The sequence below is a fragment of the Pinus tabuliformis genome, chromosome 7 (genome assembly GCF_031772625.1).
Source record: "Pinus tabuliformis cultivar Carrire ecotype Pingquan chromosome 7, CPIR1, whole genome shotgun sequence".
NCBI lineage: Eukaryota > Viridiplantae > Streptophyta > Pinopsida > Pinales > Pinaceae > Pinus > Pinus tabuliformis.
Genome location: NC_142293.1, coordinates 534,895,260 through 534,922,503, shown reverse-complemented (window position 1 = coordinate 534,922,503; position 27,244 = coordinate 534,895,260). Strand labels below are relative to the sequence as shown.

The following is a 27,244-nucleotide window of genomic DNA, read 5'->3' as shown; positions in this document are numbered from 1 at the left end:
GATTAGATTAAGTGTGGTACCTATTACTTTAGCCTTGAATAGGCATATGATTATTGATTCCCTAGCTAAACTTGACTTGTAATCCATTGCCCATGAGATTCTTGAATTAAGCAAGCCTCCTCTTCAATGTTGATTTTCCCATTTCAGTTTTCATGGCAAACCTTTTGGGTTTTATGATGTACGATTGTATAATTTTGTTATTTTGTATTCATTTCCTAAACATAATGAAATATGAAAATAACAAATGCTAAGGTTTAAAGAAATTGTTGTAGTAATCAAAATAAATGACACAAAATGAGGTTAAATAAACAACACAATAAAGAACAATTAATTTCCACATTTAAGATTTGAAAAATATATTAGTGTTGGTGAATCAAATTAGCTATAGGTTAAGTGATTATGGCCCATAATGGTATCCAAAAGGTGTATCCTTATTGGGTGCATGCTGAAGCAAAGTGACTATGGGTAAGGTTTCAAAAAGAGAAATCTTGAAAGAATTGAATGGCGTCAATGAGTAGATTCAAGGAGAGAATACGCTGTTGAGGGAGAATCTATAACAATTAAAGAAAAAGATTGGAGAATTGAAAAGTGAGATCCAAACATGGGAATAATTAATTTAATCTATGAGGGAATAAACATTGAACTACTAAAACTCCATTGATGCCATGAAGCACTGAGAATTTCTCAATGTTTAGCGAATGCAGTTAGGAGAGAGTGAATCATTTGATGGTCGCCAAGAGAAGAAGTGCATTGAGTACATGAATTAATCATCAAGGAGGGTTAACCAAAATTCAAGTAGAAAAAAAGTGATGAAAGGAAAGGTAAAACCTTTCACTTCTATAGCATATGCTTGCAAAATGGATGAGACAAAAGTGGCCAACTCATTTTCCAAAAACCTTCCTCATTTTGAGTTAACAAAAGATCCCTTTGGAAATTTGGATTGCATACCAAGGCCATAGGTTCTTAGTTAATGAAGAAGATGGGTTACAATGTCTAAGGGTTTGGAGGGAAAGGCTAAGTAGTTAAAAAACCCATTGTAATGGAACCCAAATTGAGGCATCACAGCTTAACGTTTGGTGGTAAAGAGGAAGTAGGTGAATGCTCTAATGTTTTGAAAATTTGTGAGCATGTTGTGGCAGAAGAATACAAAAAATATCTAAAAATTTTGGCTCTAAGAGAAAATAAGACTACTGATATTACCTTTGTTAAGGAAACTAACATTGAAGCCGTGATCACTTCAAGTGAAGAAAAAAGAACAATGAATTTAGTAGCTAGTTGTCCTCCACTCCAACAACATTGTGTAAGCTTGATGAAGGTTAGTAAAAAGATGACCCCAACATCTAAGATTATACAAACACTTGGGAGACTAAGTAGGAAAATAGGCAAGCACAATAACAAACCAAAGAGGTATATACATTGAAATCATTTATTATTTGCTTTTATTGAAGAAGAAATTCCATAAGGTTATGAATTGTTAGCATTATGATGTATGTTCAATTTTGTGGATTGAGAGACCATTAAGTGGTTGCATGATGAAAAAAAAGCCTTATACAAAATGATTGTTTGCAAAAGGAGGATGATCTTGGGAAAAATTCCTCAAATAAAAGAGTTCCTTAGACCGAAAATAAAATGATTACCTGGTAGCAAGAATAATGGCAAGAACCATTCCAATGATTGTAAGTTCGTTGGACCTTTGAGACGATAAACTTTGGAAGTTACATTTTGAGATTCATCTAAAGTATTGGACATCAAATCCAAAATGAAGGTGGATATAAAAGATAAAGGGATAAAAGTGCACGCTTACTCCTAAATGTCAAGAGGTAATAGCGATAGAGGATGACCATCACACAAAGAAGAGGTTAGTAGTAAACCATAAGGTTCCTTGCCTCTACATTGCAAGGAATTTGTCTACGAAAAACTCTTAAGATATGGTGAACATATTGTTGAGTTGAATAGGGATTTATGTCTTGATGTTTCAAAATATAGAAACTTGATGACATTGGTAAGGGAACTAATAGAGTTTCTTCATATTTTATTTGATGATGTGTTTTCTTTACAAAATTCTCAATTGTTGTTTGAAAATGTATGGTTTTGTATGCACCACTCTTTCCTGACATGTGAAACTAGGGCAATGAAGTAGGGTAAGGTTTTGAATGATAAAGTTCGACAAACAGATAAAGCAAACCCAAGAAAAAGAGATCATACAAGTATTTGAGAATATGTGCTCCTAGTTGACAATATATGCTCCTACCATGATGGAAGGATGAATTGTCATACCTTTTTAGTTCCTCGAGAACACCTATAAGAAGAGGATTCCAAGACAATGATTTGGTTGCTATTGTATTTTTCTTAATCTCCAGTGTGCAGTGAAGAAGATAGATAATAAGTGAAATTATTTCATATATGTACAAGATGACAAATTTTGGTTTTGAAGAAATTTGTAATTTGCTTATTAGATAGTATGAAAGACTCACTAAGAGAAAAATCTTGTATCAAAGATAATAATGTGCTCAAGTATTTTTATTTCACCATGAGAATTTGTTTTAAGTTTTCAGCAAAATGGTAGCTAAGAAAACACATTAGTTTGTGAAGAGGACAACCACTATTTGCTTTGTGCATTCTTGAGCCAAGGTATAATAAGACAAGCTAAAATGAGGTAGCTTTGTATGGTGATGCATACCTTTAAATCCTTTTCAAAGGCCAAAGCATTATGTAAATTTACACACATTAACCAATTTAGAGTGAAAAAATTATGTTAATAGGAGTTAAATATTTGAACGACCAAAAGCATCCCTCTAGGAAGGTCTAATCCAAATTGGATCACTGATAATTTGGTATGGTAGAGGTTATTTTTTTTGGTCATTTTATGTTGCATAACACTTGTTAGTTTTCATGCTTAAATTTTGGTTTTCATGCCTCGGTGAAGTGCAACTAATGCCTTGAGAGAAACTAATAAACACCTTCAATAATGACCAATGTAAGTGTGTGTGGATTGATTAGCCACACCAAGGTACGCACATAAAACATGTGGAGATTATTCCTCCATTCTACATGTGTCACATAATGCATGTGGAGCATTATGGGCCCTGCAATGGACGGAAACAAGATAGAGTGCATGTTGCACTCTACAAATGTTATGTAAAGATTGAATGCACATAGAGGTTGTAAAAATATCAAACATAAGTCTTACCTCCACACTCAATCCCCTCATAAGTTTAATTAGGGACAATACAAGGTATAAAGGCATGCAACATTGTGTGCATGAAGAGGAAAATAAGGAGTCGAAAAGAAGCACACCATTACAATCCACCCTTCCAGAAGACCAAGGTCTATGTTGAGAAAAAGCAGAAGGACATGAGCCTTGTAGAGTAAAGCACAAGACGACCTACCATTTGCATAAAAGGTCAATGTGTCATTGTCACGTGATGTGTAGGCCCCAAATGGTGCCATGTGTACATGGAAACCAACTAGAGACCACCACATTGCAAAAATGAAAAATACCAAAATGTTGTTTCATGCATAGAAGGAACCCAATGCCTTATAAGGGTATTGTCACTATTTCCTGGAATATTTTTGCTTCAAAAATTTGGTGGATATATGTGCAAATTCACCAAGGAAATTATTGTTTTGTCATAATTAATTCTCAAGTATTTTGACCTTACAAGGGACTACATAATGTACAAATCTAAGGAGATGGAAGAAGAATGGGTTTGGTTGGGACATTATGTTTCGAAATGTTTCACTTAGAGAGTGAAAAGGTTCATGCAACTTTGGGCCAAAAATAATACTAAAGGAGCACGATGCTATGAGAGGAAGAGGAGTGTAGTACAAAATTTTTTTGTGCCTTTTCATTGAGCTTGATTATCTCAATGAGTTGTTGATTCACAAAAGAAAGACCAACATCTTCCTCATAGAGAAAGAAGGTTGCAACACTCAAAATAGTAGCAAAGACGAAACCACTTCAAGATGTCACAAAGAACGAATTTTGGGATTATAGAAAGTAGGCTCATTTAGGCATTGAAGGATGAATTGGGCAGCCACAAACAATGCAATAAAGAAGGCAACAACCTTTCAATTAAAAATGTAGAAGATCTAGTGTTCATGTAGAAAGGGAAGAGTTGTCCCAATGTTTGTATTTTTCTACACCCAAGATTCCAAAACAAAAGAATCACAAAGTTGATGTCGTGTTTATAGTTTGGGTTATCTGTATTTCTTCTAGATAAGATGAAGTCATGGGTTATTTATTGGTCATAATTTAAAGAAAAAGGAACCATTTTTTTGCACGATGGTTCGCATAACTAGGTCACATGAAGAGAAGATTAAGTGTGACATCCTTTTTTTAGCGTTGAGTCAATGTCATGGGAATAGTATAGCTCTTGCCGAACTCTATTGTATCATGAGAATCTTTGGATCTAGGTAATCGTATTCGACATCATTTTTCCAATTTGAGTTTCCAGGGTCAATTCTTTTTGTTTTATGATATGTGATTCTATGAGTTTATTGTTTTGTAATATTCACTGTCTAAATACATAGTAAATTATGAAAATAGTAATTGCACAAGTTTAAGACCATTATAGTATAATGATTGATACAAATAGCATGTGACAAGGTCAAATAGACCAACACATAAAATAACATTTAATTTCCACCTTTAAAAATTAAAAAAAAACATTCATGTTGGTAAATGACACCACAAATTGAGTGATTATAGATCATATTCAAAACTTTCAACTAAGAATTCATATGTGGCAGTTATTTTATTCCACCAAAGTTGCATCAGACTTGCACCTAGAGCTAACCATAAATGCTCTAGTTAATTAGGGACACCAATCCATAAGGGGTGAGCATGTTGTTGTGATAAATTTAATCTTCATTATAAAATAACTATTGCACATGCTCTAGTTAATTAGGGACACCAATCCATAAGGGGTGAGCATGTTGTTGGGATAAATTTAATCTTCATTATAAAATAACTATTGCACTTTACCAACCAAGTAAGCCTTTGTTGACATTTTTATTATTATTTATCATTATTCCTTATTATATATTACTATTCATTATTTCTTATTACTATTTATTTTTGTAACAATTAATTTGGAAATATCAATATTGCCTTCACAAAAGTCACTATTTGTTTGCCATTAAAGAAATTTATGTAAATGTTACAATTTTTTTATTATGAATGTTTCATGACATTTCTATAGACATTCATATAGGTATTGTAAAGTTCATTACAAACACATTGTAGATGTAACTCTAGAATTGCATTTGACTTAGAAATGTCCAAAATTGAGGTAATTGGTTGTAAAAGAAGCTAGTTTGATTAGATGTCCGAGAAGAGGCATTTATTAGATTTATTTAGGTGGTACATCTTCCAAAATCATATAATGCATCTTGACAAACTATTCCAATTACAATGAATTTACATATTTTATTGCTCAATGTAATTTGGGAGAAATAATCTCATTAGGAGGGTGCACCCAAGGCAAATTTGTCCATTTAAGTACTCAATTTGAATTGCAGTTGAGTTATGTATTATATGCTACTTATTTAACTAAAAACATTAGATCAATCACAAGGAGCTTCTCCTTGATCTTTACTTTGAGGGGTTGAATACAATTGTATAGTTTCATATCTGCCCCATGGAAATGTTGAAGGAGAATGCCTTAATTGTCAAGATTTGACCATATATAACCCCATATCAATATAGAAACAAAATTCATTCATCATGTAAGATCAATCTAATAAAAAAATACAAAATATGTAACGCCTCGAGGCTTTTTAAAATGACAACCACCATACCTTTAATTCTACACCTAAATATAAAAGAAAAATATATCCTTCTCTCAAACCTATATTTCTACACAATAATATAGTGCTTAGAAAAATAAAATACAAAATATACTCAATTTATTCACATAAAATAGAGAGAAAAACCAAGAAACAACTTAACTTATATAATTTATATAATTTAAAGAATTCAGACACATATATAAATATGTCATAAAAAAATAAAAATCTAATTAAAATTACCTATTAAATTGAAACCAAAAAACTATAAATAATAATTTATATTTTTAATACATATAACAAAACATCATAAAATCAACCTACAACAATGACAACCATCTTAAATTAACATGATCTTATATTGAACTTGTTACAAAATCCATATTTCTCTAAACTATGAAATAAATTCCTAACACTACATATTCTTCAAGAGTATGCAACCTTTAAATTGAATATGGTAAAGTTAAAACGATAAACATCTTGGATCTAACGAGAATTTCAAGAAATCTCATGAGACCTGAGAAACCCAATCTCAATGAAAACTATAATCCCTTCAAATATTGTTGCGTGGAAAGGCATACCCAACCCAACTATGATTTGGTTTGAATGTTAGCCAATTAACTAAACAAATGATATATTCAATAGGTAAAAAATATAATCCCTTCAAACATTATGGCCTGGAAAGGCATACCCAAACCCAGCTATGATTTGTTATGAATGTTGGCCAATCAACTAAACAAATGACATATTCAATATGTATTGATGATTATTTTCTTCATAAGAAATAAAAATTTTATGGGTTTGTATTTGGTTCTATGGCCGAGGAATAAAATAGACTCGGTTATATATATATATATATTCAATATGTATTACTTTTTTCATAAAGTTAGCAAATGTATGAGTTTGTATATAGTTTTATAAATTTATGGACCAAGAATATTTTAAATATTTTAATTATTGAAACTCAAGATTATATTTTTTATTTTATTTTTATTTTTATATTGATGTTTCTTTTTGTTACAATTGGCAACTAGGGTCAAACTCCATATGAGTAATCTTATTTATGACAATTGCTATTTTTCTTGGATTCCCCTCTCCGAGAGGTGTAGGATTGATCTAAAGATCATCCGACTTCGACATGTACAAATGAAGTTATGAATTTATTTCGATTATGGACAAATTGTCAAGGTTGGCTAGCAAACTTATGTAGGCTCAGAAGCCCAACAGTGACGTCTATTCATCCTCAATGTTTTCTATAAATACATGATGCCTCATCCTCATTTGGACACACTTCACTTCACACTTCTCTCTCTCTCCTCATTGATTGGGTACAAATTTCCGGGCCTCTCTCTCTCTCCACACATCCGAAATTTCAGGAGGCTGGAATTTTAGGGGGCCGAAATTTTAGGAGACCAAATTTCTGGACAGTTTGACCAAGTGTTTACCAACATGCGTTGACCTCCTTTGACTGCATTTTTGTGAGGGCTATCTCTATTTGTGTAGACTGCATTTCTAGGCACAAAAATCAAGGCTAAACGTTCACTGTTCACCAGCGTTGACTGTAGCTAGGGCTGACTGCAAGTGCGTTGTCTGACCAGATTTTGACTGTGCTGAATTTGACTGTTTTGAGGGATGTTTTATCTTGTTGTTTGGAGGCTGAAGTTGATTGAAATTGACCAGTTTGCTGAGGGTCAAATTTTCCTTGTTGACCAGCGTTGACTTTTCTAGTTAGGGCTCTTTTGTTGTTGTTATAAATTATCAGATTTGTAAATTGTACTATCTCTCTCTGCTGAACTATTGAAGACTAAAAGAAGATTTGATCAAGGGTTTCCCCACATTGGGGTTTGTCCCTGGCTGGTGCCACATCTTGTGTCCTCTTGTCTTGGCTTGTCTTCTACTGTTTATGTTTATGTTCTATCTGCATTTTACTATCATGTTGATGTGATTGCTAATCTGAATATTGATACTGGGCTAATAAAGAAATTGAAGTAAAATTTCTCTAAAGCATAGAACATACCATTGTTGCCTAAAATTAACATGGTATCAGAGCTGAGGTGAAGACAAAGCCCAAGCAAGAGTGAAAGAGAAATCACCAAAGACAGTTGGACAAGGACAAAAAGTTCAATGGGTTCCTCATCCTACTTCCCGGCTGAAGACAAGCTCCATGATAAATATGACTATCATGAATGGAAGACGTCTCTTGATTTGACATAGGAAGAAAAAGGAGTGATGGACTATGTGCATGGTAAAATCCCTGAACCTCCTTCAAATGCACCGGTTGTTGTGAAGACCAAGTATAATAGGGCTGAAGTCAAAGCAAAGAAGATTATTAAGGATTCCATTGACAAGCATCTGGTGGCCTACATCTCTGAATTGAAGACCTCCAAGGATATCTACGACAGGTTGGTCGACATGTTCAAGGTTAGTAATGCTAATCAAAATCTATTTCTCAAGAATAAGTTGAAGGATATTAAGAAGGGCAGGGACGAGGACATTCAATCCTATTTCTTGAGGATACTGAGATTAAGAATGATCTACTCTCGATTGGAGAAGTCATTCCTAACAGGGAACTTACTCTCACCACCCTTAGAGGACTCCCACCTGAGTGGTATGTATTTAGAACCACTATACCCAACAATGATCGAATTCTGGGGTTTGAAGAATTGATGTCGAGATGCATTCAAGAAGAAACAAGAATGTTGGAGCAAGAAATGCCTTCTAATAGAAGCAACCTCACTACATTCTCCGCTTGCCAAAAGGAGAAATAATGCAGGGTCTAAAGGTCATTTCCATGGAAACACTGGATCTAAGGGAGGAAGGAAGGGCAGGTGCTTTGTTTGAAATACGTTTAGCCACTATGAAAGGGAGTGTCCAAATAGAAGGGACACATCGCATGATGATGATCACAATCATTCTAGGGGCAACTTCAACAACAACAATCAAAGGAATGGCAAGTCCAATGGCAAAGGAAAAATGAATGCGGGACATCAAGGAAATGGTCGACCCTCCAAGAAATCAAGGAACTCCAGGTATGAAGAATCAAATGTTGTTAACAATAAGCAAAAATAGTACTATCTTATATTTGCCCTCTCCACTGCCTCCCCTTCGGACACTTTGGGAAAATGGCTGATTGATAGTGGTGCCTCAAGGCACTTCACTGGATACAAGGAAGCCCTCTCTAATCTGATAGAAAAGGAGACAAACTTAGAGATCATCCTTGGAGACGATGCGACCTATCTCGTGAAGGGAGTAGGGAATGTTACCCTTCAATTGAATCAAGGTAAAACTATTCATTTGCAAGAAGTACTATATGTACTTGATCTCAAGAAGAACCTGGTGTCCATTTCAGCCATGGAGGACAAAGGATTCAAGGTGACATTCATTGATGGAAAGGTACATGTTTGGAAAAGAAATTTTAAAGATGCTTTTACTCTTGGGTTCAGGGTTGACACTTTGTATCAAGTTGGAGGAAGTCCATTGGGAACCATGTCTTGCGACACATCTCTACAATCTGAACTATGGCACCAGAGGTTTTCCCATCTTCATTTTAAGGCCCTACCCGATGTGAGACAGATGGTGACAAGTATGTCGAAGTTCAAAGTAGAGAATGAAGGTGTGTGTCCAGGATGTGCTTAAGGAAAAATTACAAACGGACCATTCCCCTCAAGTAAGAGCAAGAACACAAATATATTGCAATTAATCCACTCCGACATATTTGGTATGATGCCCGTAAACTCTTTGAGAGGATACTTATTTTATCTCACCTTTATAGATGATTATTCTCGCAAAACCTGGATCTACTTCTTGAAGAAGGAGGATGAGGTGTTCACCTGGTTCTGACACTTCAAATCCTTGATCAAAAACCAATCCGAGAAGAAAATCAAGATATTGAGGACTGATAATGGGACCGAGTACAAATCCAATGAATTCTAAGATTATTGCAAAGAAGCTGGTATTAAGAGGGAGACTACCATGCCATACACCCCTGAGAAGAATGGTATGGCTAAAAGGAAGAATTGCTCTATTGCAGAAGCAGTTCTTGCCATGCTTCATGATCAAGGCCTTCCAAAGTTCATATGGGCTGAAGCTGCAAAATACCGCAGTGTATGTTCAAAACTGATGCCCTCATCAAGCATTGGACTCCAAGACTCTCGTAAAAATGTTCACTGGTAAGAAACCTGATGTCTCTCATTTTAGAATTTTTGGAAGTCCTGTATATTTCATGTGCCAAAAGAGAAAAGAAGAAAATTGGGTGCATTTGGGAAGAAAGGAATCTTTGTGGACTATAGTGAAAATTCTAAGGGATATATAATTTATGTGGCTGGTCAAAAAGAAGTTGAGATAAGTCATGATGTGACCTTCTATGAAGATATGGCCCTCAGGAAGATCAACAACCTTCCTATCCTAAGGAAGGACAAAGAAGCTGACACTAGAAATCAGGGTGAAAAAGAGGACGAAACGATGCTTGATGTTGATGAACCTATGGATCCTATAGATCCTCCTCCTCATGACCCTTCCTCCTCTAAGAGGAGACCCTCATGGCTTGGGGAGCCTCTCGAAGATGCCGAGAAACATATTGCACCAAGGGGGAATTTTCATGAAAGCAAGAAGCTGAATAGGTATCAAGGATACTTGACCGTCATGAGCACTATCATTCAAAATGAGCCTTCATCATTTGAAGAAGTCGTGAAGCAACAAGTATGAAAGGATGCTATGAATGAAGAATACGAGTCAATTATGAAGAACGATGTTTGGGATGTGGTCCCTAGACCCTAGGACAAATCGATTGTCACCTCTAAGTGGCTCTACAAAATCAAGCATGGAGCTAATGGAAGTGCAAACCCTCTCATTCACAAATGTAAGAGAGAGTTGGTTTCTGAATTTGAGATGAAGGACCTAGGACCGATGTACTACTTCCTAGGGTTGGAGGTTTGGCAAAAGCCATGTGAAATTTTCCTCTCTCAAGGAAAATATGTTGTGAAGATAGTGGAAAGATTTGGGATGGTGGACTACAAGCCTGTGACTACTCCGATGGAACTTAACTTTAAGAAGTTATGTGGTAGTGCTACTGGACTTGAATTGGGAAATGCTTTTGAGTATCATCAACTCATAGGAGCACTGATGTTCTTGGTGAACTCCCGTCCAGACATATGTTTTGTTGTTAACACATTGAGCAAATATATGGTTGAGCCTCATCAATACATTGGATTGGTGCCAAGAATCTTCTGAGATATCTTCGAGGCATAATCACTCATGCACTGAGATACATTGCCGAAGATGTGAGGCTGCATGGTTATTATGATGTTGATTGGGTTGGCAGTGTGGTGGATCACAAGACCAATTTTAGATGCTTTTTTTCTTTGGGTTCTGCTTCGATATCCTGGATGACTCGCAGGAAGCAAAAATTGGTTGCCTTGAGCACCACCGAGGCTAGATACATAACTACTAGCATGGCCTCCTGTGAAGCTGTCTGGTTGAGGAAGCTCTTCAATGAGTTGTTTGGAGATGTGTTGGATACCACCGTGATCCTCTGTGACAACCAAAGTGGGATCCGATTATTAGAGAATCCTATGTTTCATGGTCGCTCCAAGAATATAGATATCAGGTACCACTTTATCCAGGATATGGTACAACGAGGAGCAATAAGGCTCCATCACATTGGGACTGATGAATAGGTCGCCGATATTCTGACAAAGCCCGTAGGGAAGGTCAAGTTCTTGGCCTTCCGAGAACGACTTGGATTCATGGAGAGACACTCTTATGAGGGTCCTGTATGAGATGGACATTGAGTTCTAGGAGCTCCGGGGGGCTTGGGGTACTTCTTGGAGTAATGAGAAACCATAGGGTGAGTGGTACAACCTTCCCCTAGTGATTCGCTGTGTACATGGTGAGTGGTTCGGCCTTCCCTTGTGATACCCCTTGGCGATATGTAGGCAAGATAAGTGGTTCATCCTTCTCCTGCTGAGACATCCTACCCATGCAGTCTGGGACTCATGGGAAGTACATCTCAGCTAGCCAATGAGTAGGGAAATGAGGATAGGGACCATAGTACTACCGATGGACGCATCATGTACTACCGTACTCCCTATGCTAGGATGACCGATATTGATCTGGGATCAATGGGAACTGACTTTGGGTCAGTAAGAGTGGTATGAGACACTCTCTTTTGATTGGAACTGACTTCGGGTCAGTAAGAGTGGTATGAGACACTCTTTTATTTGGGACTGACTTCGGGTCAGTAGAGAATGGTATGATACATTCTCGATCACTTCTTCTTCTTCATAGTTCAACAAAGCAATGCATTGATGGCAGAGATAGTACATATTGGCAGATGGATTAGCAGATGGAGTTCTCCCTAGTTGAGAGGGAGTGTTAAAATCGGCAACTAGGGCCAAACTCCAGATGAGTCATCTTATTTATGAAAAATGATATTTTTGTTGGATTCCTCTCTTCCAGAGGTGTAGGATTGATCTAAAGATCATCCGATTCCGATATGTACAAATGAAGTTATGAATTTATTTTGATTATGGACAAATTGTCAAGGTCAGCCAACAAACTTATGTAGGCTTACAAGCCCAACAATCACGTCTATTCATCCTCAATGTTTGCTATAAATACATGATGCCTCATCCTCATTTGGACACACTTCACTTCACACTTCTCTCTCTCTCTCCTCATTGATTGCATACGGATTTCTGGGCCTCTCTATCTCCACATGTCCGAAATTTCAGGAGGCCAAAATTTCAGGAGAGCGAAATTTCAGGAGGCCGAAATTTCAGGCGATTGAATTTATGGACAGTTTGACCAAGCGTTGACTAGCATGCGTTGACCTCCTTTGACTACGTTTTTGTGAGGGCTATCTCTGTTTGGGAAGTCCGCATGTCTAGGCACAAAAATCAAGGCTAAACGTTGACTGTTGACCAACGTTGACTGCAGCTAGGGCTGATCGCAAGTGGGTTGTTTGACTAGACATTGACTGGATTGAATTTGATTGTTTTGAGGGTTGTTTTTTCTTTCTTTTTGGAAGCCAAAGTTGACAGCAGTTGACTGATTTGTTGAGGGTCAAATATGCCCTGTTGACCAGCGTTGACATTTTTGGTTAGGGCTCTTTTGCTGCTGTTATAAATTATCAGATTTGTAAATTGTACTAACTCTCTCTGCTGAACTATTGAAGACTAAAAGAAGATCTGATCAAAGGTTTCCCCACAATGGAGTTTGTCCCTAGCTGGTGCCACATCTTGTGTCCTCTTGTCTTGGCTTGTCTTCTACTATTTATGTTTATGTTCTATCTGCATTTTACTATCACATTGATGTGATTGCTAATCTGAATATTTATACTGGGCTAATAAAGAAATTGAAGTCAAATTGCTCTAAAGCATAGAACATACCATTGTTGCCTAAAATTAACACTCTTACTTTGATATTTTTTAATTTACAATAATTATTTTTTAATGAGTGAACAAACAAGTTCAATAAAAAATGTGTACAAATAACATTTGTGATATTAGTCTTGAGGGTTAGCTTAATTGGTCGAGTCCATGTCATTAAAGCACTTTTTCTATTAAGAGGTCATGGGTTTAATTTTTCTAGACACCCTGAAGGTTCGTGGGTAAGCTTGCAAGAAGTGATTGAGTTCCATAACAAAAAAAAGCACAAAAAAATAAAAAAATTAAATAAAGGAATTATTGAGAAGGATTTGTACAAATAACATCTACAATATACTTACATAGATATCGAACTTCTCACAATCAACCAAATGCACTATAGTTGAATTAACACACACACACACACACATATATATCTATATATTTTACACAGTGGGAAAACCTATCATAACTCACTTGTTAAACGAGCAGGTGGGACAACCATCACTAATTACTATTCTCGAATGCAGACTGTCTCATCATTATATTCAAGATAAACCATGCCACCTAGAATTACTCGCTGGTGGTTCATAAGGGGGCAACCTTTCACTCTTGCCAAGTGTCTCTCTGTCTTGGGCAATTAACATGTTTCCTTACGTCTGAGAAAAACGAGCTCTTAGCCAAGCAGAAGTAGTTTTAGGGCATGCTCTAGGTCCCGACACATAAACACACACGTATTTATTTATTTATAATTTATAATTTTTAAGAGAACTATAAAAAAAAGTATTGATGTTATCTACATTTTAAATATATTTATTGTTTGGAAAAACATTGTTTACAATTTAATGAGGGGGATGTGCAATTACTTCCATGTAGAATTGATAAAGCATGTGTAATTAATTTTGTGTGGAATTGATAAAGCTAGAGTTAGATGGATCTTTGGTTAAAACATTTCAATGTCTATTTATTATGAGGGAAATACATAATTCCTTCCATACTCAACATCCAATTGATAGTTGAACTTTCAAATCGGGCCTTACTTTATGGGGACTCAAGGGTTATATCTAGATCGATGGAACCCAAACTTTAAACCTGAAAGTGATGTCCCATATGTCGTCCTTATTTGGGTAAAGCTCCATTTTTTACTCCTGCACTATTTAAATGATATTACTTTTAGAAATATCGACAATGCACTTGGGAAATACATTGATCGAGTTAAGCCATCAGAGGGGCTCTTCTCCTGTGCTAGGATATGCGTGGAGATAGATTTAGATAAGGGACTCCCAATATCAATAACTCTAAATCTAGAGAGTTGGACCCATATTCATGAGGTTGACTATGATCATCTTCTTCTTAAATGCAAAGTTTTCTATGAATATGGCCACTTTGAAAGAACCTGCAAAATGAAGTAGGAGGAGTAGCAAAAACAAGGGAATGAAAGAGAACAATGACAACAACAAAAGAGGAGAAGAAACCTAACTAATCAAATGAATAATTTTCTAAAGCAGCCAGTTCAAAATGGGAATAAAGAGAAAGGACCAACTGCCCTTAAGTGATCCACTCGGGGGGAGAGGAAGGATCGAGTAAAGGCCAAAATGAGAAAAATAATAACTTCGAGCCTCCTGATGCGATGACTGAAGAAGGGAAAAAACTTGAAATCGATGTACAAGAACATGTTCAAAATTTGGGACTAGGGCATGAACCAAAGGAAAATGATGAATCCATGTCACCATTAGAAAATGAACCAATACCAGAGCAAAAATAAGTGGAATCTTCCTTAGAAGAGGAACAATTCCTCTCCCCTAAAAGCTCCAAATTGACACCTTCCTTTTCGAGCTCAACTAACTAGAAGTTAGAGGCAAACAAGAAAAAATAATTAGAAAGGATCTAATGGAAATGGGAACACATGAATATTAGATCCAAAATAAAGGGATATATAAATACCAGAAAATGAGGCAACTCAATCCCTCAAAAAGGGGCTATTCATACAATAAGCAATGCGAGTCCTCTCTTGGAATCCCATGGGATTGGGGTCGGCAAAAAGGATGAAGAAAGTGAAATCTTTGATCAAGATGGCCAAATTAGGCCATCAATTATCCCTTAATGGAGTCTAATACCTCAAAAATTAATTTAACCCAATGCAAATCAATTCATTGGAAAATGGGAGGCCCTAAAGGCCTAGTGGCTACTAGAAGAGATCTATGTTATGCAGCGAGGTCAAGAGCATCCAAATTAACCCCTCAAAGTAATGGTTCACAGTGATCAATGAGCCTCCTCTTGATTCCAACAGGGTCATAGTCATCAAATACTTTATTATCAATCAACAATTTTATGTTTTGTAACTTATAGAAACCCCACTTTTGTTGCTCATTAGTATTGTCCTCATGAAAGTTTAGCATATCTCTTGGATAAGAGAAAAATGATAGAAATTTTGAAGAAGTTGCTTTGTAGTTCTTAATGTTTTTGCCATGAGCCATAAACAAATTTATATAATATAAATACTCTTTTCGGTTAAAAAAACATTCAATTGATAGTTGACACACATACATATAAAACAAATGTAAATGTAACTTACCTTTAGATTTATGATGTCTTTAAAAAGATAAAATCTCTCTACTACAAATATTTTATTGAATTTTTTTTTTTTTTTTCAAATAAAAAAAGAGAGTTTAATCTCTCTTTCAAGACAAGATAAATTAAAATTAAAATAGATTTACAAAAATAAATTCTTCTACCCAAGTTTCTCATTTAATTTTAAAAATTAAAATTCCAAATTTTTAGTTTCCTTTGAATTTTTATTCAAAGGATCAAAGAATCTAGAAATAGTTACTGTTCATTTTGTTAAATTCTTTACATCACTAGGGGTGGGGTGGCAATATGGATTCTCTTAAATCCAAATGGAAATTTGGAAGTTAGTTTGCTTGGGATTGGGTAAAAGAACCAATAATCTAGCGAAAGATTGCGACATCTCTTCCATTGTCATCGTGGGGATTCTCTCATCACAATCCACCACCTTAAATCAGGTTCTCCTCCTAAGAATAATCTCCTTTAACCTCTCCTTAGAAGAATCAAATGCATCCTTAAAACGTTTTCGCACAAGCATCATATCCTTTGTGGTCTCAACAAAAAAGTTGATGCTCAAGCCAAGCTCGCATGCCTGCTTGAAGAAGGACAATGTGATGTCAATGGATTCCTCACTTGAAAGGTTATTCCATGCCAATTTCAAATAAAGTTCATAACTCCCCCCTTAAATAGAAATGATATTTGGATAATGGCATGGAGTAACATGTTCAAATTTCATAGCAAGGAAAATGGTGAAGGCCTCCCCTCTATGCCTACGAAGCTGCCCCCCTTGGAGCGTAATCAGAGGATCAACATATGCGTCACACACATGTTCGGTTAGGTGAGGTGGAAAATTTCATGAAATAAAATGAAATGAAATTTTAATGTCCACGAGACTAGATATAGTCTATGGGGCCACTAGCTTCCTTGCTTTTTTCCTTTCGCAATTCAATCCTTTTATTATTCAAATTAATGATGAGCTGACCCAACCTTCTAACAGTCCCCTCACTGAAAAGACAATGACAAGGAACCGATGTTAACATACTGCTATAACTGTCTTTGATGTCTCTGAAAGCATCACATTCCAAAATGAAATGTTTTTCTGATTCACTGCCCCAGAAGTGCAAAAAAAACACACCCATTCTTCCCAAGCTTCTTTAGGTCTTTTCCGCCGACCTGTTTTGCACTGTAGTTGATGCGAGTTAGTTCTTAATTGAGCAATAAGAATCTTTGCTCTCCATGGAATGCTAGCTCCAATGTACTCTTTTTGTTGGAGATCACAAGTGGGGTTGAATTCTTGAACATAGTACTTCTTCTTTCTACCCAACTCTTTTCCCCATATACGCTTATGAAACTTCTCCATAACAAAATTCTTTAATTCCTTTCTATTTGTGGGACATGCACTGAGGTAAATATTCCATTTTTGCATCCATTTGTTGTTTTGTCTCGTCCATGATTTCTTTCTTTCACTCATTCTTTAATTGAAGATAATTTTAGGCCATCTACCTTCTCCCATTTGCTCAATTATTTGTAGGTACCTTATGAGACGCACCATAGCAATTGCTTCGATGGGAGTTGCTCCTATTTCACTCAACATTATCTCATAAGAAACTGAACTTTTTATTTTAAACTTGCTCATGATCAAACGTTTTTGGATTTTCTCAATTTGCTTCCATTTTGAGATAGAGATGTTGCTAGCCCACAATTCACACCCATATAATATCACTGGACAAACTAGGAGGCCAAAAAGCACTTTAATTATTTTCCAATCCCATAACTCTGCCTCCCTACATCTGTTTTGAAGAACATTTAATGCTTTCCACCCTCGTAAAATTCTCTTCTTTTTGCAGTTCTCCCAATTAAGCATGTTGTTGAAATCAATCTCGATGTACTTGTATTCATTTACTTCTTCAAGAATGTTGCCTTCAAAGAAGAACGTATGTTGGCTCAGCGTCATTTTATTTGAGAAAATTATTATTTTGGTCTTGTTGGTATTGACTTGCACCCCCACTGTTTTACAAAAATGATCAAGGGCATATAGGTGCATCTGCAATGCCTGGGTCGATTTAGCAATCAATACAAGGTCATCAACATATAAAAGAAGCTTTATCACAAACTCCCCCAACCGAACACCATCCCCACCTTGCAGATTTAGCCACTCTTCCAATTTATCAATATATAAACCAAAAAGAGTAGGGGACAAAGGGCAGCCTTGCTTGAATTTGTTGTCACTTCTAAAGCTTTCTAAAATGCCTGCTGAAGTTCTAATTTTGACTTTCAACTCTTCATAAAGCCTATGGACAACGACTCTATAATGCAAAGGAATTTCAAGTTCTTCCATTCTACTCCACAACTTATCTATAGGGACCGTGTCAAATGCCTTTTTGAAGTCAACAAATAAGCAAAATACTTCTTCTTTGTCCGCCCAAACATTTTCAATAATGTGTCTCAACATGATACCATGATCTATCGTAGAATGTTTCGGCCTAAAATCTGCTTGCCCTTTTTCCCATGGGATAATTATGTAAGACATGCTCCACTGAGAGAATTCAAACTGCTTTGCTTGTATCCGCCTTCATACCAGGCCTGGTGGCCAACATATAGGTTAAACCTATGAATTGTGGGACGATGTCATCCCTTGAAGTGTGGGATATCCCAGTGATATGACCAACATTCATGGAGGTTGACCTCACGTTTATGTTGTTGGATTTGGGTCGTAAATTCATAAATTGGAGCCTTGTGGGATGGGCTTTCCAACGCTCTGTTAATTCAAATTTGAAGCTCCTCCTTCCATTCTATTGGAAGCCTTCCTGGTTTTTCTCTCTCCTTTGGATCAAGTAGGGGAATCTCTCGCTCTCTGTTAACTCTGATCTCTTCTTCATTTGGGCAAATCATGGGCTCAATTCACTCAAGAACGAGGCCGAGGAATCAAAATCTTCCTAGTCAAAAGATTGGGAAGCTTAAATAGCAATTGCAAAGGTTGCCAAATCGGTTTGAATGTGTACTTTGCCACCATGTGTGCTCATTGAAACAACTTCATTGGTATTTTTCTTTACATCCATAATTGGGCTCTCTCCCCAGATGTATCTTCATATGCTCCTTTGTTTTCTCTTTGGGTGTTGTGTCTCACTGGGAATTGCAGTTCAAAGAGCCTTCTTCTTTCATGTTTCAACTATTCCTATGGGTATTCTTAGACCGAATCTCTTCAAAGTATTGAATATAAGCACATAATGGAAAATCAAGCTACTCTCTCCTTTGTCATTGCCTCCAACAACTTCACTGCCTGTAACCTCTGTTCACACCCATTCTCTACTTGACAAAGGAAGTACAAAGTCAAAAAGTCAAAATTAACCACTTGGAAGATGAGGTGAATTGGATTTGCCGCCAACTTGTGGATTGGCAGGATTAGAGAAATTCATAAGCATGGTCAGTAGTGCCTTTGGTGGCCCCTCAAACAATAGGTCCATTGGTCCTCCTCCATAAGATGTGTTTGCTCCATGTAAATGCATTTCATTACGCGGCAAGTTCTACAGAGTCTACAACAACAACTGTTTGTTTTTGTTTTTGCTCTAAGTATTTTTTTTAACAACAATGAGAAATATTCTATTAAACCCATGCCTAGACGCGACAAAATACTTGGGGGATTTACAATTCAGCTACATTAATGGGATTCAAATTCAACAATTGCAGATAACCAAGCCATGCCCAATTGTCACTAGTAACTACAAAAAATGACAACACTTTAATTATTCTACTAGTATAGACCCACAAAATTGTGACAAAAGGAAAATACAGTAAAAACCGGCCATTACACTTGCAAATTAGGCATCAGGATCTGCCGGGTGATTTGAGTCAAATCCCAAGCTCTTTTCTTCTTGAGGGGTGCTCGACTTAGCCACCTGCAACTGGAGGTCCTTTATCATGCTTCAGAGTGCCCCAACCTCATCTTCCAAACAAGCAATTTGTTTGTTCTTAGCTTCAATGGTATCCAAATTTTCGTTGGATGCCTCATTTTGTCTATGCAACAGAATGAGCAGGTCAAAGATTTCAGTCCTCATCTTTGCATGCTCGCTAACACATTGGTCGTAGACCGAGGAAATCAAGGGTGTAGAGAGAGGATACGTCTTGTCCATGGCCAAATTCTTGAAATTACTTCTCGCCACCCTTGCCTGAACGAGCATGTCAACTACCCCATGAACAAAAAGCCATGGAAATAGAGCACCATTGCATTGAAACGTAAACAAAAAAGTGAAGGCAGAGGAACTTGATTGGTTCCCTTACACTCTTTTCCCGTTGACCTCCTCTTTGCTGGGCCAATTTTTCTGCGGGGGAAGGGACCACCGAGATAGAACTGCAAAGCTATGAACTGGCACTGATGAGCAACCAAAAGAGTGGAACAATTGAAGCAACTTCGAGGAATTTCAAACAACAAAGCTCTTTGAATAGAGTGAATGCACCTTATCAGAGAGTCACAACCCAAAATTGGTATAAAAGCTTCTCAACTCTGTGACTCGCCTGACTTCACCTCATTGAGAGAGTGGAGCCAAAACCTTGCCAGCCTCAGATCAAACCTGTAATCAACCAACAAAATGGGAGAATTTGAACAACCCAAAGGTGATTTATAGAAATTACCATGCAAATGCCTCATGCGGTGATGCAGAGAGGAGACTGAGCCACCAAGATCCCATGGCGTCTCCATCATTATTTTGTGAAGTGAGGGTACTTCCTCCTCACGCAACCTTAATCTCAAACGGTTGGGTTTTCTAGTTTGATCCAGAGAGAGTAAATGCAACTCATAGGTTGAGGGAGATCGCATGAGGAACCATTGAAGACGCCTGAGATGAACCTTGGATGATGGAGAGGATAAGAATGATCCCACACTTATTTACAGATCCGACCCGAGGAATGTCGCATGGGGACTAGAATGAGCACCTCACGTCCTAGTGAGAAGGGAGGGCATCATCATGCAATTGAGCGGGGAGGAATAGTGGGTTGATGTCATGGAGTTACGGGTCATGCAGGATGGAGGGGAATGAGTAATGCGGATTGGGGTTGGCATAATAATCATTGGGTTCCTTTTATGGGTAAGACTAGGAGGGGGGCAGGTAGAGAGAGTCACCATGGGAACTAGTTAGGGGATGGGTGAAAAACCAACAACCCCATTGATTTCTGTTTGCCCTTCTTTAAAGTGGCAAACCTTGTTTGCCAATAAATGTGCTTCTGAGTTAAGGTTCCTTGGAATATGCAAAGTCTGAGAGCTAGCAAATGCGAGGAGGATACCTTGAACTCATTGTAGCATCTGATTTAGTTTGTTATCCTGTGTGGGGGGGTTTATTCGTAAATTCCTTATGACATGAAAGGAATCTCCCAGGATTGTGATGTTGCTAACTCCCCACTTCTGGGCTAAGAGGAGCCCCAGGTAGAAACCATAAACCTCTACTTAATTATTGGTCTTTCTTCCTAATCCCCAATCATACTTGTCAACTATTATTCCTTCGGGATTGCAGAGAATCTCTCCCCTCCTGCCACCCTTGTTTTTGCTCTAAGTATGACTATAGAAAAAGTCTTGATATATTCCTAGAATTTCTTCTCATAACTCTTCTTGAAGATCTTATATTTCTAAACAAAAAGTAAAATTCCCCGAGTTTTTTTTTATTTTGCTCTATGACCATAGAAAAAGTCTTGATATAATCCTAGAATTTCCTCTCATAACCCTTCTCGAAGATCTTGTATTTCTGAACAAAAAGTAAAATTCCTTGAGTTTTTTTTGCTGCAACCAGGCACAAAATTAATAAAAAATCATTCTCATTTATGTAAAAAATAAAATAAAATTCTTTACATCAATATTATCAGGCAACCTTCTTTATCAATGAACCCTCCATAATTGCTAAAGGGAGTAAAAAAATTTAATAGTTTTTATCATCATAATCAAATTAATTAATAATCTCTTTTTAACGTTTATATGGAAACTTTACCATTAACATGAAATAAAAAATTAATCTTGCTCAAACCATATTTGGACAAAGAAATGTCTTCTTCCAGAATTATCTGGTATGCATGTAATTTGACCCAACAACTAACCTTCCTTTGCAAAATATTGTATGCAAGGAGGGCTAATTTATCACCCTACAATGTGAAGAAATCTCCGAATAACCATAGGAAAATTGCCCCATCATGTCCTTTCTTACGCTGGCTTAAGAACTTTTTGCACCTTTCCTTCTTTTGACTAGTTTGTAATATACCATTCTAACTATCTTGTAGAACCAAAAGATACTGACTACCTGTAAGCCAAGCGCTGTTCCCTGCACATAACATCAACTGAGAATCATCAGCATCAAATGCATACCTTTGTTTCTCTCAAGTGCCCAGATTTAACTAGGTAGCATGCGTCAGCCCCCACAACACAACAAGATTCTGCCAGTTCTGCATAACATTTGTGAATGGCCAAAGACCATACACCGTTGCTAAATTGGATGATCAGAAGTGAACCTTGAAGCCACATTTAAGACCTGGTTTTGGCAAGCTCAAAAACCAAAAATGATATAACTTAATGTTCAATTGGTTGTGTTCATGGCTTGTGAAAATGAAAATAGAAGGAAAGTCAAATAACTTGCCTTGATGATGAAGGGGTTGTTTGCTTTCAATGTGGCAAATGTCAAATAAGGTGCAATGATCAATCTAGCAAATGTAAAGATAAACGCAAAGCAAATCTGCAATTTATAAAATAATCCAATCAGATTGAAAGCAATTAAGAATTGTGAGAGATTTTTCAGCGAAAATCACATGGAGTATCATTTGTCAACTTGTCCTGACGATGAACCACACTAGTTGGTTCGAAACGTGTCGACAAATGATACTCCATGTGATTTTCGCTGAAAAATCTCTCACAATCTTGATATGGATCACAGAAGCCTGAACTCAGCAATTAAGAAATTATATCCTATAAAATATAATACTGCATTCAATTAATCATCCACGTAGTTGGTACTCACATCATTTATGAGATTCAAGTTGGTGTCCTTGTAACCTAGTTCCTTTAGCAGCTCCCTCATGTGCAGAAAAGGGCTTGATATTTCTGTCAACAATAGTGATCCCACCAACTCTGTCCCACACTAAAACAAACCCTGAAGTTAAGTTTTCCTTTGAATGACATATTTGCAGAAATATTTACAATGAATATAAACTCTTTGAATTTCGTATAAACAAAATATCAACACACTCCTTTAACTTTTGTTTTGTTTAAATCAAAATGCAAGATATCATCACACTCGTTTAACTTTTGTTTTGTTTCAAGTATTAGTTATGAACTTCATCACCTCAAAATCAAAATGAGTCTACTTTTCTTTAAATTCCTTTATTTTAAATAAAATAAAATAATATATTGAACAAATTTATATTAAATTTAGAATTTTGTGTCTATGATTCTCTTATAATTAAAAATGTGTTCAACACAATCCAAGTGCTTTGCTGTGAGCATTTATATATTTACTCTTTAGGAAGTTCAAACTTCACCAAAATGCTCCTAGGCCTATCATGGCAGATCTTTGACATTTTTTGTAATGACCTCAGTACGGTTAGAATTAAAATACCCATTCCCCAGCAAATTTGTGTAAAGACAATGAAGTCTTTTGCCACACTAATAAATTCCAAGGAAAAAGAACCAGCAATCCCAAAGAAAACAATGATCAGTGACTGTATAACATGAATCTAGATTTACCTGTCTTCAACTTTCGCATTTGTGCTTACTTCTTGTTAATTGTGTGAAAATCATAAATCATTTTTACATTTACCAATATTCATGTACTCTCTTATCCTAGTTTATTTTAAGTTTACCTGTCCTCAATTTTTGAAGTGTGTTTAAGTTTACCTGTCCTCAACTTTTGAATTTGTGTTTAAGTTTACCTGTCCTCAATTTTTGGATTTGTGTCAGATTGTTGTTAATAATGTGAAAATTATAAATAATTTTACATCGATCCATAATCATGCTGTATATTTTAGTGACCTATCAAACTCTGGCTGGATAAATCTGATAAAAGAACATACCACACCATAAGAAATGCCTCCAAGCAGACCCAGTATGCTCACTGTGTGATGGATACAATTTGAAACGCTGATATGAGAGTCAAAAAGGCAACAAAAGAAATCATAAATGAAATATGACAGGCTGACTGCTAATGCTCGAATCTGCAATACAATTCAAAGCATTGATAAGAATTTCATTTAAATGGAATCTTCAAGATAAAGCATTATCAGAATTTTACTCAATGGAATCTTAACTAAGAGAAAAAATAATGCTTATAAGTGTAGAATTAAGAATATGCCAAGTCTTAAATAATTGACATTTCAGTAGATGCCATTTTAAAGCTCTCTTCATCTGTGACATTAATTGCCACTGCATTGAGTGCATACAGGTGCAAGACCCTTCAAGGTTATAGCCTATTAGCTGTATGGCAATTATTTTCATGTCATATAGATCAAAACTATTAGGTCATATTTCAAAGGTAACACCAATCTTAACACTCTAAATTCAAAACAAAACCAGCACCTACACAGTATCAGAAGTCAAACGGATTGTGTTGCATCGAACAGAAAAATTTCAAATAAGAACCATTTGCACAGAATAATGTACAAGACATGAGACATGATATATTTGTGCATAACGTTTCATTGAAAGATGATATTAAACCACATTTCTATATGAAAAAAATTCCTGATCTGACAGACATTAGCGAATTTATGAAGGTTGATTAGGAACGGTTTAATAGTCTTCCTTTACTCAAAGAGCATGTTGCAACGTCATTAACTGACAAGAAATTTGAGTACCTGTGTTTCTCAAAACAAAATTTTAAAGTGCTCTATCAATAATCACAACTCCATTTGTTTCCCAGTAACTTATTTTTTTGGGAAGCATTTCAAAGAACATGCCTGGAAGGACTGCATTGGAAACAACAAATTTGGGCATTTGATATGACAAAATTATTTGGGACTTACAGTCAGCCCCTCTCTTTGAAGCTCAGTTGACAACTTGACATACAAGTGGGGCATTCAACACTCTGTTGGCTCACGATGACTATAAAATTTGACATTTAGGTTGCATAAACCACCATAAGGATTTACCACTATAGTTATAGCTTGCAATTGCATCACAAATAACAACCATAACAAAGAGTTCACAATAGCTTGTAATTGCATATCAGATAACAACCACAACACAGAGTTCACAAGGCATGGGATGTTAGTATGGTAAGGGAAGATGCCATCACATCAAGCCTAGGACATAGCAACTTGCATCTCAAAACCAACTTTCATATTGATAAAGCTGGTGCGAGTAATTGTGAATGTGAAAATTATTCATCAACAATTTTTTTTGAGAATATTAACACCAAATATTGACAACAAATCTGTGAAGTGATGTATCTGAAAAATATTTCTCCACCTAAATCATATCACAGAAACCTTAACTCTGAAATACTAGCACCATCCAAAATTTCAAGTTTCAACAGTGGATGACTTGAGAATATCCATTATTTCTAAAGCAAATCCCCATCGCTTTCAGAAGCTACTGTCACACATGAACATTCAGTGGATATGGTGTGTCTGAAAGATTTTGGACATTGAGAAAAGTAGTTTTTCTGTGATATTTTTCAGAAAACATTTCCTATAGTGTCATAATATACATAGGCTATGGTCACAATCTAGTCAATTTCAGAATATTTCCTAAGCTTAAAAAATAAACAAGTATACAAAAACCAAACCTACCAAATATTTCATTCAGAGAAGAACGCAGACAGCAAACATCTAATCAAGAGCTAAATCCCGAAAACAATGAGGTATTGAGCCATGCCTGTAACGGGGAAGAAGGAGAAGCTAGAGGTTGCAGAGGATGTCTCCAATCTTTAACAGAAGCAGATGACATCCAGAGTGCAACTCCCACATGCATCAGTGATACAAGGCGGTTGCAGAAATCAAATGATCTTTTCAACATAACCATTCTAATGATAAAGAATGCCGCACTCCAAGCAACTACCCCCGCCATCACTGTATGCAGAATCTCATTATCCATTTTCATTGTTTGGACAAAAACACTCTGAAGTCCAAAATATTAAGTATCAAACTTAATATATGATAAGATACTCCCAGTGTCTCTGTCCCTAATTTTTTTCTATCACATAATATATCCCTGCCTCTGCACTCATAATTCACATGCCCATTGAAACAATAGTAAATGGGTATCAATATCAAGAAAGTTTCTTCTGAACTTTCAAAAAATATATAGAGAAACGTGGGCTATTAATCTTGCAAGTATCAAATAAAAAAGGACTTGTCAAATCCAAATGAAGGCTTATAAATCAGTAAATCACCCATATCACTAATATAAAACAAGGCCTAGAGAAGTAGATAAATGGGCAGCTGTCGACCAGTTGTTTCTACAGAAAAAACGCTGAGTATTAATGGGTTGCCGTGGATCAATTGTTTGCCATTATGAATGGATAGTGGTTGGTAGTGCAAGTTTGGAAGGGAATTTAATTCATGGAGACCTAATTTTTTTTCTATCACATAATATTTATCCCTGGCTCTGCACTCATAATTCACATGCCCATTGAATCAATACAAAATGGATACTCAAAGAAGTTCTGCTAAAATATATATAGAGAAAGAGGTGGGCCATTAATCTTGCAAAAACGGAATTCTCAAATCCAAAGGAAGGCTTAGAAATGGCCCATGTCAAAGAATAAAAGAAAGCTCAGAGAGGTAGATGAATTATACAGAAAAAAGCAGAGTAGTATAATGGGCTGCTGTGGATCAATCGTTTGGCATTATGAATTGAGGGTGGTGAGTAGTTGAAGTTTTGAAATGGCATTTAATTCAAGAAGGCTGCGTAGTTGGCCTGTTGCAGGCATAAAATTGGAGAAGAAAAACAAAAAAAAATACTCTTTTTCTACAGAAAAGAAATTAGCGGCTTTCTCAACTTTTGGGTTGGAGTGAGGTTGTTGGTTTTTCTGTTGTCAGTATTTTACAGTATACAACTTGTAAAACTTGTTAGTATTTAGTATTTTACAGTATACAAATTTACCAATCTCTACGCCAGTATAACAATGTTTATAACTTATCATATTTTTAGCAAAATTTGAATAAGTAAAGAAAATAACAACCATTAACACCAAAACTGGTGAGAAAAATAACAACAATTACACCAAACTATCCTGAAAAAAAAACCAAAAAAGCTATGTTACCTCAGTTTAAAAAAATACATATACTTTTCATTCACCATCTTGTGGGACAAAGCGAACAGTTCAGGAATTTATTATATGATGTCAACAACTCCCCCTCGGTTTTAATAGAGACGTATACGTTTTGCGTAGAGTCTTGTGACACAGCAAAAAGGCCACCAACTTCATTGATTTAGGTAACTTCGCAAATTAATTATGGCGTTGACTGCAGTCACCTTCCTTGTCACACGAGCTTATCAACAAAACCATTGGGTGGAAACGCCACGAATGCCTACAATCTCCCCGCAGAGATCAAAA

General features: G+C 36.2%; 1 protein-coding gene across 2 annotated transcripts; it reads right to left on the bottom strand.

Moving 5' to 3' along the window:
• Nucleotides 1-21,613: 21,613 nt before the first annotated feature.
• LOC149248423 (uncharacterized) lies at nucleotides 21,614-26,609 on the bottom strand. Of its 2 annotated transcripts, XM_089458420.1 has the most exons (5): nucleotides 25,561-26,605; nucleotides 23,760-23,900; nucleotides 22,709-22,828; nucleotides 22,331-22,426; nucleotides 21,614-22,018 (listed from the first exon to the last, which is right to left on the bottom strand). In XM_089458420.1, the coding sequence occupies exons 1-5, from the start codon at nucleotides 25,783-25,785 to the stop codon at nucleotides 21,911-21,913; spliced, it is 690 nt and encodes a 229-aa protein (XP_089314546.1). In that variant the 5' UTR covers nucleotides 25,786-26,605; the 3' UTR covers nucleotides 21,614-21,910. The 2 variants fall into 2 exon arrangements, with proteins under 2 accessions (XP_089314546.1, XP_089314547.1); XM_089458421.1 differs by lacking the exon at nucleotides 22,331-22,426 and having other exon boundaries at nucleotides 25,561-26,609.
• Nucleotides 26,610-27,244: the final 635 nt, after the last annotated feature.